The sequence below is a fragment of the Rana temporaria genome, chromosome 2, assembly GCF_905171775.1.
Source record: "Rana temporaria chromosome 2, aRanTem1.1, whole genome shotgun sequence".
NCBI classification, from domain to species: domain Eukaryota; kingdom Metazoa; phylum Chordata; class Amphibia; order Anura; family Ranidae; genus Rana; species Rana temporaria.
The window spans coordinates 268,563,366-268,576,922 of NC_053490.1; the positions used below are offsets into that span (position 1 = coordinate 268,563,366).

Consider the following 13,557-nt stretch of genomic DNA (forward strand, 5'->3'; position numbering starts at 1 on the left):
TGGTTAACTCCTAAACTGCAATTGTCATTTTCACAGTAATCAGTGCATTTTTATAGCACTTTTCGCTGTGAAAATTACAATGGTCCCAAAAATGTGTCAAAATTGTCCGATGTGTCCGCCATAATGTCGCAGTCACGAAAAAAATCGCTGATCGCCGCCATTAGTAGTAAAAAAAAATTAAACCAATTGATAAACACTTAGTGTTTTTTTTTTACCATAAATAGGTAGAATACGTATCAGCCTAAACTGAGAAAAAAAAAAGTTTTTTTATATATTTTTTGGGGATATTTATTATAGCAAAAAGTAAAAAATATTAATTTTTTTTATCGAAATTATCGCTCTATTTTTGTTTATAGCGCAAAAAAATAAAAACTGCACAGGTGATCAAATACCGCCAAAAGAAAGCTCAATTTGTGGGAAAAAAAGGATGCCAATTTTGTTTGGGAGCCACGTCGCACGATCGCGCAATTGTCAGTTAAAGCGACGCAGTGCCGAATCGCCAAATTAAGTGGTTAAAGCGGTAATAAACCCAAAACATAAATTTATTTCAGCTTACCAATCCGTAGATGTGGTGGCTGCATTTGTTTTTGTTTTTAGGCTTTTTCATCTGGTGATCTGGCCAGTAACACACCACCTGTATTAGATTGCCCCCATTTTAGATGAAGGAACCCATGGACATATTTGAACAGCAACATTGTTAGTCTGGGGGGAGGACAGTGTTTGATACAGTAGCAAATTAGGATAAAATAACATATTGAGACCAAACAGCTTGCACTGCCCTCATGTCCATCTCTCGTCATTCCCCCAGGCTGCTGACACGTGCACAAGCAGCTACGGCTAAAGTTGTTTTGTATTTGAGATAAACGTTTTACGTAAATAACTAAAAGCTGATCATTGTAATCACCCCTGTTAGTGGTAAATGGTTTGTCTCAACACTCTTACTGCTATATTTGCAGGAGAGCTTGTTCTAATAAAAAACAGAATTACTGGCAGGATCTCCAGATGAAAATAAAGGAAAGAAAGCTAATGTAGCCATCACATCAAGAATTAGTAAACTGCAATATAATAAATGTTTGATTTTTAGTTTTAATACCATTTTAAAGGGAATCATTGGTCATAACATACACTTTCATTTTATAACATCAGCATTGTAATAGCAATATAAGCAATGGTTATTTTTGGCAATCCCTACAAGCTTACATGAAAAACGTATTTCTGCTGGCCATTTCTTTCCAAGAACTTCCAGGATTCCCTGCATGCTTTCAAGGTTTTCCTCTACTGCATATCATATGGTAGGTACTATGGGCCAGATTCACAAAAGAGATAACGACGGCGTATCTCCTGATACGCCGTCGTATCTCTGTTTCTATCTATGCGACGGATTCATAGAATCAGTTACGCATAGATATCCCTAAGATCCGACAGGTGTAATTGTTTTACACTGTCGGATCTTAGGATGCAGTACCGTGGCTGCCGCTGGGGGGAGTTTGCGTCGTAAACCAGCGTATGCAAATTAGGAGTTACGGCCGATCCACGACGGATTTTCGCGTTCGCTACGTCGCCGCAAGTCGTTTCCCGTCGCAAAGTTAGTCGTTTTTTTTGGTGCCCTAACTTTAGTCAGCAAGTGTATTGCTGTCTAAAGTATGGCCGTTGTTCCCGCGTCGAAATTCAAAATTTAACGTCGTTTGTGTAAGCCGTCCGGGAATACGGAAGTACGCTACGCACGTCGCCGTTCGAAAAAATGACGTGCGGGAGTTAGGAAACGGAGCATGCGCAGTAGGTCCGGCGCGGGCGCGCGCCTAATTTAAATGTTAGCCGCCCATTCGATTTGGCCCGCCTTGCGCCGGACGCATTTACGAACGCATTTACGCATACACCGCCGCAAGTTTCCAGGTAAGTGCTTAAGTGCTTTGTGGATCGAGCACTAAACCTGAAAACTTACGGCGGTGTAACTTAAATGGCTTAAGTTTCCAAAGGCGCAATTGTACGTGAATCTGGCCCTATGCTGCCTGCCAGCAGCAATTCCTGCACTGATCGTGCCTCCTGAAAGTCCTAGTTCAGAAGGCAGACTTTGTGAATTTTATGACCCAGCAGTGCCTACCTTTAGGGCATATTTGTCACAGAACGTAACTATAGGATTCTCAAAGTAAGTTTACAAACTTTAATATCGTTCTGATTAAAAGGAGTAGGCTAGAAAAAAATTAACCTAAAATAAGATTACTTTTCAGTTGAGCAAGACACTTATGTTTTTCATACTCCTTTGCATTTTGGAACATTTTGCACCAGATGCCATCTAATGTAAAGCAACCCTTTTCTTTCACAAAGTTTTGAAAAACGGCATTCAAATGTTAAGCTGATAAACATCTCATTGGTGCATAATAAGAGAACAAATTCTCTGCTCAAGTCAGTAGAGACCCAGTTCTTCTCCTGTTGCGTGCCTCTTTTACACTACAAGTTGGTTAAAACAAGCTGTCAATCACAGATACAACTGTTCTTCCTGTGATTGCCATGTGTCATTGTTCTTTGCAGGTTTCAGCAGCCTGGGGGAATTATGAGAGATGGAGATGAGGGCATTGTTGCGAACTTGACAAAAAGTTGCATATTAGTAGCATCCCTATTTATTATGCTGAGCCTAAACAGATTATGAAAGTGCCACAATGTTTGCATGGTTGGGGAATGTAAAGGTTTACTTTAAGGTCAAATGAAAAATTCTTCAAATAGTTTCATAAAAAAATAACTGCAGTGATGCCATACATACTTGAAGATCTTTTATATTAGGAAAAGGAATCCCAACAGTTACAACTGCCCGGGCATTGTCATCTGAGAAGTCCAGTCCTTCACTCACTTTACCTCTGCAAACAGCAATCAACAGTGCACCATCTGAAACCACATACACAATTTTGCCGTTATTTAAAATACTTCTAAATTAAGCTATTCAAAGAACTGGAATAGTTTCACAGCTACCCTGACAAAAGTAGTTTCACACCTCATATCATAATGCATTATGAACAATGTGGCAATACACTGTCACTAGTAAAACATATACAGATCTATATATAAAGCAGCGAATGTTACTTTCCTCAAGCGTTCTCTGGTGGAGGATGTCCCAGTTCCATGATTATTACATGGCTATACTGATTCTCCAACAGACAATGTTCAGTGAAAGTCACATTTACTGCTTTATAAACATACCCTATAGTGTCCCAGGCAGACAAACTTTCAAACCTAGATAGATATATCTACCTCCTGCTTTTTGAATAAATGGAGCTGTGGGACAGTTGTTTGCATTGAAAGAAAGTGATTATATGGCAAATAAAAATAGAAATGTTGCCGAACCTGTAAATTCCATATCTGAGTATAGTAGGGGACAGATATCTGTTCATAGGGTTATGGGTTCTACACCACTAATTTTAGATGAATCAGCACTGGAAATTGCTTCACTGCATCTACCTCCCAGTGTATTCTAATAATCCCACCCACTCCTAGAGACTTCAGCTTTTTAGTAAGCAATAAAGAAATCACAGAAGAAATCCTATTATCCAAATTATACAGCACAGGACACAGTAATTGATTCATAGATCAAGGGATGTTCCATGGCAATAAATTTAGGGGTGGGCAACAAATTAGCGAAAACAGCAGCAACAGGCCCACAAAACACAAGAAAGGTCAACTGACCCAAACAAACAGTTAACAGCAAAAGCACCTTGCAGTCAAACGCAAGTGAAAGAAGGGGTTTAAACCACCTGGACTGCAAATGAAATGGGAAGAAAATGTGAACAAAGATCATCCCTATATAAAAAAAGATGACCACCCAGCTGGGTGGAAAAGATTGGTGCAATTCCATGGAATTCACTTGCAAAGTGAACAGAAGGGTCAGGTCCAGTGGCGGCTGGTGCTCAAAATTTTTGTGGGGGCGCAAACGAATAAAAAATAAAAAATTGCAGCCTCACTGTGCCTATCAAATGCAGCCACTGTGCCATCAATTGTCACCACTGTGCCATGCCATCAATTGTCACCACTGTGCCATGCCATCAAACGCAGCTGCTGTGCCATCAATTGTCACCACTGTGCCATGCCATCAAACGCAGCCGCTGTGCCATCAATTGTCACCACCAAAATCTGATGGGGCGCACACACACGGTCGGAATATCCGATGAAAAAATTCCGTCTGACTTTTTTCATCAGAAATTCCGAAATAAAAGATCAAGATATCTCATTTTTAGGTTGGGGTTAAATTGTCAGTAGAATTGCCTCAATCCTTCAGTGTGAAAAGGGGGGCAGGGGGAGAGGCTAGACAGACCACCTCTGGTGAAATTCTACTTGAATAGGATACAAGGCATCAAAGTTGTCAGAAAGGGTGAATAACATTGCCAAGCTTGGCCTATCATTGTATAAGGTGCAAGCAGAATTTCAATGTCTATATCCGAGGCATTTGGAAAGAGGTGGGACAGCAAACTATCAGCTTGAGTTTCCAGCAGAAATGTGCATCTATATGTGCGCAGCACATTACAAGCACTACGACACTAGCCAGAGGGTAACTTATGGTAGTGAGATAAAGACTGCCTAATTGAAATAAGTGAACCATATAATAATGTTACCTATAAGGCTGAATAATGACACAATAAAAGTTAGCGAACAACACCAGGATTGAAGATTCCCCATCCTCTCAGTAACCTGTGTCTTGTCCTGTTTTTAAAAATTCTGGATGAACCCACTGCACACTGCAACCCACCCTCTCTAACAAACTTTGCAATAAAAAGATGGGGGTCTTTAGTTCAAATACATTGCAATACATGCTTAAGCTGGCAAACTGCATCAAAGTAAGCCCACTCTAGACAGTCCTTTTCTGCTTTGCAAAATGCAAATGCTACATTGGATACAGTGTCAATATGGGGAAGATAGACACAAGTTGTAGGAGAGCTACAAGTCCCAGGTCTGGTCACCAACCCGCAATTCAATAAAATAAATATATACTGGTGCTCAAATCCCAATAGTTTCTAAATGTAGCTAAACCCCAGGTGCTAAAGGGGTGTGACCACACATTAACACTAAAAATTATTGATGAACCCTTCTACAAGAGAAGGCTTCTGTCACATAAGGACACTAGCAAGTGTCACAAAGTGGGTGGGGTTATATGGATACACTGGGGGGGGGGGGGGTATTTAATAGCCACTTGCAAGTAGTGGCATGCAAACCATGATTTATGAATTGATTCCTGTGTCCTCTACTGTACGTTAAAGATAGATAAATTTGCACATACACATTACAAAAATGCCAAATCTATACAGTGTGTAGAGACAAAAATATATTTTAACTACTACACTACTGGGTCTAACAAATATCTGCAATTGCACCTATTTAGATTGGCCTCACCGCTTCTCCACTGCACAACTCTCCTTTTTGTGGATTACATCCATCTACCTCTGCAAGGTGGAATAGTTGCTGTGTTATTTTTTCACTTGTGTTTTATAGTTTTTTACCTTTTGAGATTTGCTTTTATCACCAGTGTGATGTTTGAATTTGAAATTAATTTTTTTATCATCTACACTATGAGGAGTGTTTTCTCTCTCTTCCTCCATTTATTGCAATTTTGAGCTGATTTGGTACCTATACGGGACCACCACGGTATTTTGCCCACCCGTTGGAGTGTGATTCCTGGCCTGGAGGCATTCTGAATATATCGGACGCTGGCTACGCCTAGCTCTCTGACGGCAATCTAAGGGGGCAATCGGCCCACACAAGCTCGTAAGACCCTCCCACCATATGGTGAGTCGTGGGTCCACCTAATCTGGTAAGGGTACCTTATTCTCATATTTGATATTATCATTGGAGGATTGCATTCCAGAGTACATATCCCATTGGAGTCATACAGAGGAGGAACAGACCCATATTGCTGTCATTACATATGGACCAGCTTTTTCTTCCTAACTCATAGATCTGTTGATCATTTGAGGACTGTATCCTGGAATAAACATTTTTGCTTGAGTCTAAGGCCCGGTACACACGGGCAAACATGTACGATGAAACCGGTCCGTCGGACCGTTTTCACCGTACATGCCTGCCAGAGGGCTTCTGTACGATGGCTGTACTAACCATCGTACAGAAGTCCGCGCGTAAACAATATGCGGGGCGTGTCCGCGTCGTCGACGTGGGCGGGCCTGCCATTTAAAGGCTTCCACGCATGCGTCGAAGTCATTCGACGCATGCGAGGGACGGCGGGCGCTCGGACATGTACGGTAGGTCTGTACTGACGACCGTACATGTCCGAGCGGGCAGGATCCCAGCGGACGGTTTTAAAACACGTCCAGGAATATTTGTCTGCTGGGAAAAGGCCCGGCGGGCAAATGTTTGCTGGAATTCGGCCCGCTCGCGCCTACACACGACCGAACATGTATGCTGAAACTGGTCCGCGGACCAGTTTCAGCATACATGTTTGGTCGTGTGTACGGGCCTAATAGGGGGAACAGACTCATACCACTATTATAGTGTATGGATTTGGGACTTTTCTCTTCTTTTATATTAATACACTGCAATATTTGTTTGTATATATATATTTTTTCACAATACCGTCGTTGGATGATTTGTGATTCACTTGTTTCATGTTTTAAGAGTCACTGAGTGTTGTATAGGAATACTCGGGCAGTCTCGTGGGATGCTGTTTGAGTGACCCATTACATTTGTGTTTATTCACTAATTCACATATTAAGGTCACAGAGTTTTTTGAATTAAGCATTATCATTATATCTCTGATCACACCATCAGAAGATTTATTGTTGATCCGCCATAATAGGCGGTTTTCTGTATTGGCGCTACACTTTAATTCTACGTTTATTCACAATTGTCCTTTTGTTGTGTTGGCTGCCTAAAATCTCTTGTTTTTTCAGTTTCACGCAATTTTTTACTTATATACTTCTAATCTATTAACATTTGCACTTACTGCACAAAGATTTGTCACTTACCTTTTTCACCTCTAAAACGTATAGCATCATAATAGATCTGGAGCAATTTATCAAAGTCCATCTTATCTCCTCCTTGTGGTTCTTTAACGACTGTCTTGATTTTTTCCAAGTTCTCCCATAAACCTGTATGCATCCATCTGTCTTTCAATTTTTCCAGCATCTGAAAAGATTCAGTTTAAGAAATTGTCAGTGATGTTTATAATTATATACTAGTTTACTGGGCAGCCTCATTAACAGTGAAGCTAGCTTTATTGTGTTTATGTTATACAAAAAGCTTTAGCTGAGAATTTGCCCTTTTTGCCCTAAACAGATAACAGGAAAAATAAGGTCAAGAGCCAAAATGGTTTACCAGCAATGGTGTTGATGGGAGATTCTGAGCTATGGTAATTCTTAGCATCAGCCAACAGATGGTGTATCATGAATGGCACAGCAAATCTTTAAACCATCTACATTAAGTTTTTCCAAAATAACCTATTAAATTACTGAAAAATAACACTTTCTACAATTTCAGTTATTTAACAAGTTGGTACCGGGCATGGTATATAAAGAAAGGCGAGCATGAGCTGCTGAGAAAGGGGGTGTTAAAGTAAACCTGCTGCAGTTCCCTGCATGGGAAAAGGACAGGTTTGCTCTAAGTTCACTTCAGTTACCAACTTTAAATCCAGTCTTGCTTGCAGAATTAAAATTTGCCATCCAATATTTCTTGGTGTAGAAACTTTCAAAAAAGTATAAGCCTCCTCAAATGGCTTTAAAATAGAATATGTAGAGGTGCAAGGCTTGGACATGGACGGGTGAGGAAGCAGTTCTCCAGAGCTCCTCACATACCGCAGCCAAATCAGTCTGATCCGGCGGATCCACTGACTCCAGACGGCATGTCCCAGCTCCGGAGAGTCTCCTCCAGAACCAAGACTCCCGCACAGCACGGTACCATTGGCGCCTATTTTGGCGGCGGACTTCAGCCACGCGGCGGGATGTCCAAGATGGCGACCGGGAGAGGCAAGGGGTCAGATGCAACAGGAAAGGATGCGCCCAAATCCCCGCCGCAGCACAGAGGGTCTCCCATCCAGACGCCACATTTGGTAAGGGACACGACACCCCCTGACTCCCCTGGCTCTGCGGCCTCATTAGGCTTGAACTCAGACGCCTCTGATATACTGGGTGACCGGGACCTAAGGCAGCATATCCTGTCTCTCCCTACCAGGGAGGACCTGGATCGCTTTGCCACTAGGGTGGAAAAGGCCTTTAAGCAGGACATTGAGCAGCTAAAAACAGACACTACCCAGCTAGGCAACAGGCTTGAGACTTTAGAACAGATCGTGGATGAGGCCTTGCCTACTATAAACACAGCTAAGGGACAAGTGTGCAGCTCAGGATCACCACATAGAGGCTTTAATCTCGCAACTTAATTATGAGAACCGCAGTCGCAGGTCCGATATTCGCATAAGGGGTTTGCCTGAGGCCACGGGAGCCAAGGATATCATTCCCACCTTGCAAGGCATTTTTAAAGAGCTGCTGGGCCTTTGCCCTGACGAGAAAGTGGAGATTGATAGAGCACACAGGGCCCTCAGGCCCCCGTCACAGGATACAGAGAACCCGTGTGACATAATTTGCAAGCTCCACAGATACACCGTTAAATATGGAGTTATGCAGCTGATGCGTAAACGCCCCTTTTTTTACTTTGATGGAGCCAGTCTGTTCTTTTATCAGGACTTGTCACGCCGCACCCTTATGCAGGGCAGGGCTTTATACCCCCTTCTGGAATCACTGCGCACTGCGGGCATCACGTATAGGTGGGGGTTCCCATTCAGTCTCCAAGCCAGAAGAGATGGTAAATCCACCATTTTATGCAGTAAGGATGATCTCCCACGCTTTCTGTCGCAGCTGAAGCTTGATCCCGTTGACGTCACGGATTGGAGAATGGTTACGGATATCCCGACTGTGGCGGCACCCCAGCCATGGCAGCAGGTTTGGAACTCCCGAGGTCGCAAACGTTCTTCCTCTGTTGAGGTGGGACGGGGGTCCCCAGCAGGGGACTGAGGATCTGTGAGGTCCCTCATTTCTTCAGGAAAAGGCTACTGGCGGCCTCTGGCTCTGCACGATTACTGACTCTGACTTCCTCAACATGTTTTTCTTTTTTGTTGCATGAGAACTGTGCAGTGCAGAGGCTCAGTCAGGGCCCTCTACTTTCCATTACCAGTTTTTTCTTTTGCGGGACTTTACCTCCCAGCCTTGATCCAGTCATAGTTTCTTCGCCTTTGTTGCTCCATGTGACCCCTGCATTTAGGTGCAGACGAAGAGTGACTGCTGGGCGGGTGTCAGGAAATATGATGGACGCTAGACTTCCGGGGACCCCTTGGACTCTGCTCATTTTGTAACCGATTTACTAGGCACTATTGGCGGGCTCGAGATCCCCTCTAGGCAGTGAACTCCTGGACATTAGTCGCTTATTTTTATGTGGAGAGCAGGAACCTCCTGACTTCCTATGTTCGATCACGACTTCCACTTAGGGCTACCCATTAGGGGTATTAGCCCAGATATGGCCACCTTGATGGCTCTTCAATCTCTGGAGGGCTGCCCGGGTCGGGCAAACAGTATAGGGTATCACTTTTTATGCCTTCGAGGCATCCGTGGACCCCAGATTTGTATTTTTTGTGTTACTAATTTTCTTTTTTCCCCCTCCCCTTTTCCCTCTTTCTCTCTTTACCTCATCTCTTCTATCCCTTTTAATGCTAGGAAAGCGGATCAGCCCTCGCGAACTGGGGATTGACGCCTGGACGACCCTCCTTGCCTTACTATGGCTATGATTAAGGTAGTGTCATACAATGTACGTGGTTTGTGCTCCCCTAACAAGCGGAATAGGCTCTGGTTAGAATTAAAAAGACTGGGTGCTCAGGTGATCTTCCTACAGGAGAGCCATTTTACTGACTCATCCCTCCCGAAGTTACCCACTCATCTATTCCCACAATGGTACCTTAGCAATTCCCCAAAGCCCAAATCTAGGGGTACGGCCATCCCCATCCACAGACACTGCCAGTTTCAACACTCAGACCACAGAGTGGACCCTCAAGGATGCTACGTGTTCTTAAAAGGCACAATAATGGGCCAGAAATATACCTTTGCAACACTGTACGCTCCCAATGTATAACTCACATTTATTGACCAGACCCTTGCCCAGCTCGCAGACTTCCGTGATGGTAGATTAATCCTGGGTGAGGACTTTAACATCAGCCCAGACCCCTTATTGGATATCTCGGCGAACAAGTCTACCCACTCTATTGCCTTTTTGCGGCATTTTAAGAAGACCCTTCAGGGACATACACTGGTGGATTGCTGGAGGGTCCTCCTTGCCACAGAAAAGGATTATAGCTACTTCTCTAATGTCTATAAAAGTAGACACTAGAATCGACCTACTACTGGTAGACCAGGACGCCCTGGACTTACTTTTGGGAGCAACTAGCGACCAAATTACCATATCTGACCATGCCCCGTGACTCTTACACTTTCTTTATCTCAGGCACTCGCCAAGGCCAGGACTTGGAAAATGAACGAAAACCTGATTGACGATCCGGGGGTGGTGGCGGGGGTACAGGAGACCCTGACGCACTATTTTACTGAAAATGCGAACGGTGAGGTCAGTGAGGGAATTCTAGGGAAGGGCCACAAGGCTGTGGTTCGTGGCACCTTAATTGCTTGGGGTGCCAAACTTAACAAAGAGAGGCAGGCGGACTTCCAGCGAGTACTACAGGCGCTACGGCAAGCTGAGCTCAGCTATAAACGGACGTTGGGTTCGGATGAACTTAGCCGACTTAACAAACTGAGATTGCTTTTCTCAAAATTACTTGATCGCAAAATTAAATCACAAGCTGCGGTATATGGCTCATACATACTATGAGCAGGGCAACAAGTGTGGCCGGTTGTTGACCCGTGGTCTTTGGAAGAAGAGACTCCTGGCTCATGTACATAAATTACAGTCCCCTAGGGGCGAGCCAGCACAGCATACCTCGAAAATTGCCTCATTGTTTTGAGACTATTATGAGTCTCTGTACAACCTGGACTCCGCCTCTTCTCCAGCAGAAGGGACTCTCAAACAGAAAAAATCACCAAGTACCTCTCCTTCATTGGGCTCCCTATCCTTTCCCCAGAACAGGTGGCAGGCCTAGAACACCCTATTACCCCGGCTGAATTACTGGCCACTGTCAAATCTCTGCCCTCTGGCAAAAGCCCTGGGCCGGATGGTTTCACCAGGGCCTATTATTTGAAATTTTTTGATAAGCTACAGATTCCTTTTTGTGCTCTCCTCAACTCCCTGGCGACCTCCCTTTAGGAGACCTCATTGACACACATTACAGTGCTCCCAAAGGATGGCAAAGACCCCACCCAACCACAGAGCTACAGGCCAATATCTCTCTTAAATACTGACCTCAAAATCTTTTCTAAAATACTGGCTAATCGACTAAAACATCTTCCCCCCGACTTGATACATGCTGACCCGACTGGCTTCATAGCTTATTCATTGGGCGCATGCACGCGATCAGATTTGCCTCCCTACCGGATTTTGTCCACGGACGTGGAGAAGGCATTTGATCGCGTGGACTGGGATTTTCTCCACGCGGTCCTTAGAGATTTCTACTCTATATGTGTCCCCTACAGCCCGGGTTAAGGTAAATGGTGGCCTCTCCGTGGTGTTCCCCATCCGGAACGGCATGAGACAGGGGTGCCCCCCCTGTTTGCGTTGGTCTTAGAACCATTGTTGCAGAGGGTCAGAACAAACCTGGACATCAGGGGGGTGCAGGCGGGCTCCCTTGAACATAAACTATCTGCATACGCAGACGACATACTTTTTCATGTCGTTGACCCTCTTGTCTCGTTGCCGAACTTGATGCGGGAGCTGACCGCATATGGAGAGGACTCCAACTTCAAGATAAACTTCACAAAATCCGAAATATTACAGGTCACTGTGTCGCCGGCTTTGGTGTCCTCTCTGAGAGACTCCTTCCCTTTTAAGTGGTCTACCTCCTCTATGAAATACCTGGGGATACAGCTTACAAGTCACCATGATTCTTTATACAAGCTCAATTATATACCCCTCCTTAAAAAAATCACCCAGGACCTTCAGACATGGGATAGATGGGATAGAGCACTATTCACTTGGGTTGGCCGGACAAATATCCTGAAAATGACTGTGCTGCCCGCATCCTATTTCTTTTACAAATGGTACCTATACGCCTACCGAAAAGTATTTTTGTGGATCTTCGCAGCCTTTTTACCGAATTCGTATGGGGGGGCAAGAAACCCAGACTGGCAATGTCGATACTGCAAAGGTCTAAGCTCAGGGGGACCCTAGGCATACCTAACATTCCCCAATATTATCAAGCGATTGCACTGCAATGGATTCTAAATTGGAAATTTCACATGTCCCTCAAGTTGTGGGTCCCTTTAGAGAAAACGGGGCGAGACTTGTCTTATGCGCCCTGGGTTTCCACGGAAGACAGGGGGCTTTTGGAATGGGTGTCTCCACTGACAACCCACTCCTTGAAGTTGTGGGATAAGCTGAACGAGAGCCCGGGCCTGGCGCCTAGAACTTCCTCTTTTGGCGCCAGTATGTGGGTTCCCATGGTTTGCTCCTGGAGAGCTGAGGGCTTCCCTCTGTACTTGGGTGGGCGACGGAACTTTTAGTTTGACGAAACTCGCGGAGGGGGGCGCTCTGCTATCACTTGGCACCTTACGAGAGAGGTATGGCAGCTTTCCCTTCGATTTCTGGAGACACCGCCAGCTAGAGACCTTCATAGCTAAAAACCACAAGCTAGCACAGATTAGAACCACTCTGACGGAATTTGAAAACCTGTGGGCTTCTGCGGACCCCCTGCCCCATATAATCTCAGCACTATATGGGATGCTGTAGGCTGCGACACCTACCCCTACGCCCCACTATATCAGAGAATGGGAGAGACCTACAGATTGACTTCACTAGGGAACAGCTTCACCACCTATACCGTTTCACTCACTCGAGCTCTGTGGACTCTAAGACCCAGGAAAACAACTACAAACTATTATCACTATGGTACAGAGTGCCCACTACTCTGGCCAGAATTTGTCCTACTGCCTCTGATGTGTGCTGGAGGGGATGTGGGCAGAGAGGCACGTTCCTCCACATTTGGTGGGAGTGCACGGTGCTCCTGCCGTTCTGGGAAATGGTTGGCAAGCACATCTCTGATGGCCTGGGAGTGGATGTCCCGGCTCTGCCTAAACATTTCCTGCTCCATATCCCCCCATACCACCGTCTCGTTATAAAATAAGTGCTCTCCCTCACCTCCTCAATGCAGCAAAACGTCTCATACCACTCCATTGAAAAAGCTTGCATATTCCAAGCGAGCAGGACTGGTTGGGGAAGGTGGGGGAGATCATGGAGGCAGAGAGCTGGCTTGCAGACTGCAGGGACATTCGTAAACAACCCCCTTGCCCACTTTCTACCTAGAGTTTTTACTCCCTGCTGAGACGGTTGATTGTATCCGGACTATGTTATATATTATTTTTGTTATTCCCTTCCCGGTATCCCTCTCCTCCCCCTCCCACCTTTCTTACCCTTTTTTGTCTCCCT

General features: G+C 44.8%; 1 protein-coding gene across 1 annotated transcript in view; it reads right to left on the minus strand.

The window, feature by feature from the left end:
* The window catches only part of BRIP1 (BRCA1 interacting helicase 1), a 386,982-nt gene that overhangs the window by 77,279 nt on the left and 296,146 nt on the right, over window positions 1–13,557 (minus strand). Inside the window, exons 15-16 of the mRNA XM_040336928.1 lie at window positions 6,960–7,119; window positions 2,759–2,880 (exon numbers count right to left, since the gene is read on the minus strand). Of these exons, the coding sequence (XP_040192862.1) occupies window positions 2,759–2,880; window positions 6,960–7,119 (282 nt within the window). The remainder of the gene's footprint in view (window positions 1–2,758; window positions 2,881–6,959; window positions 7,120–13,557) is intronic.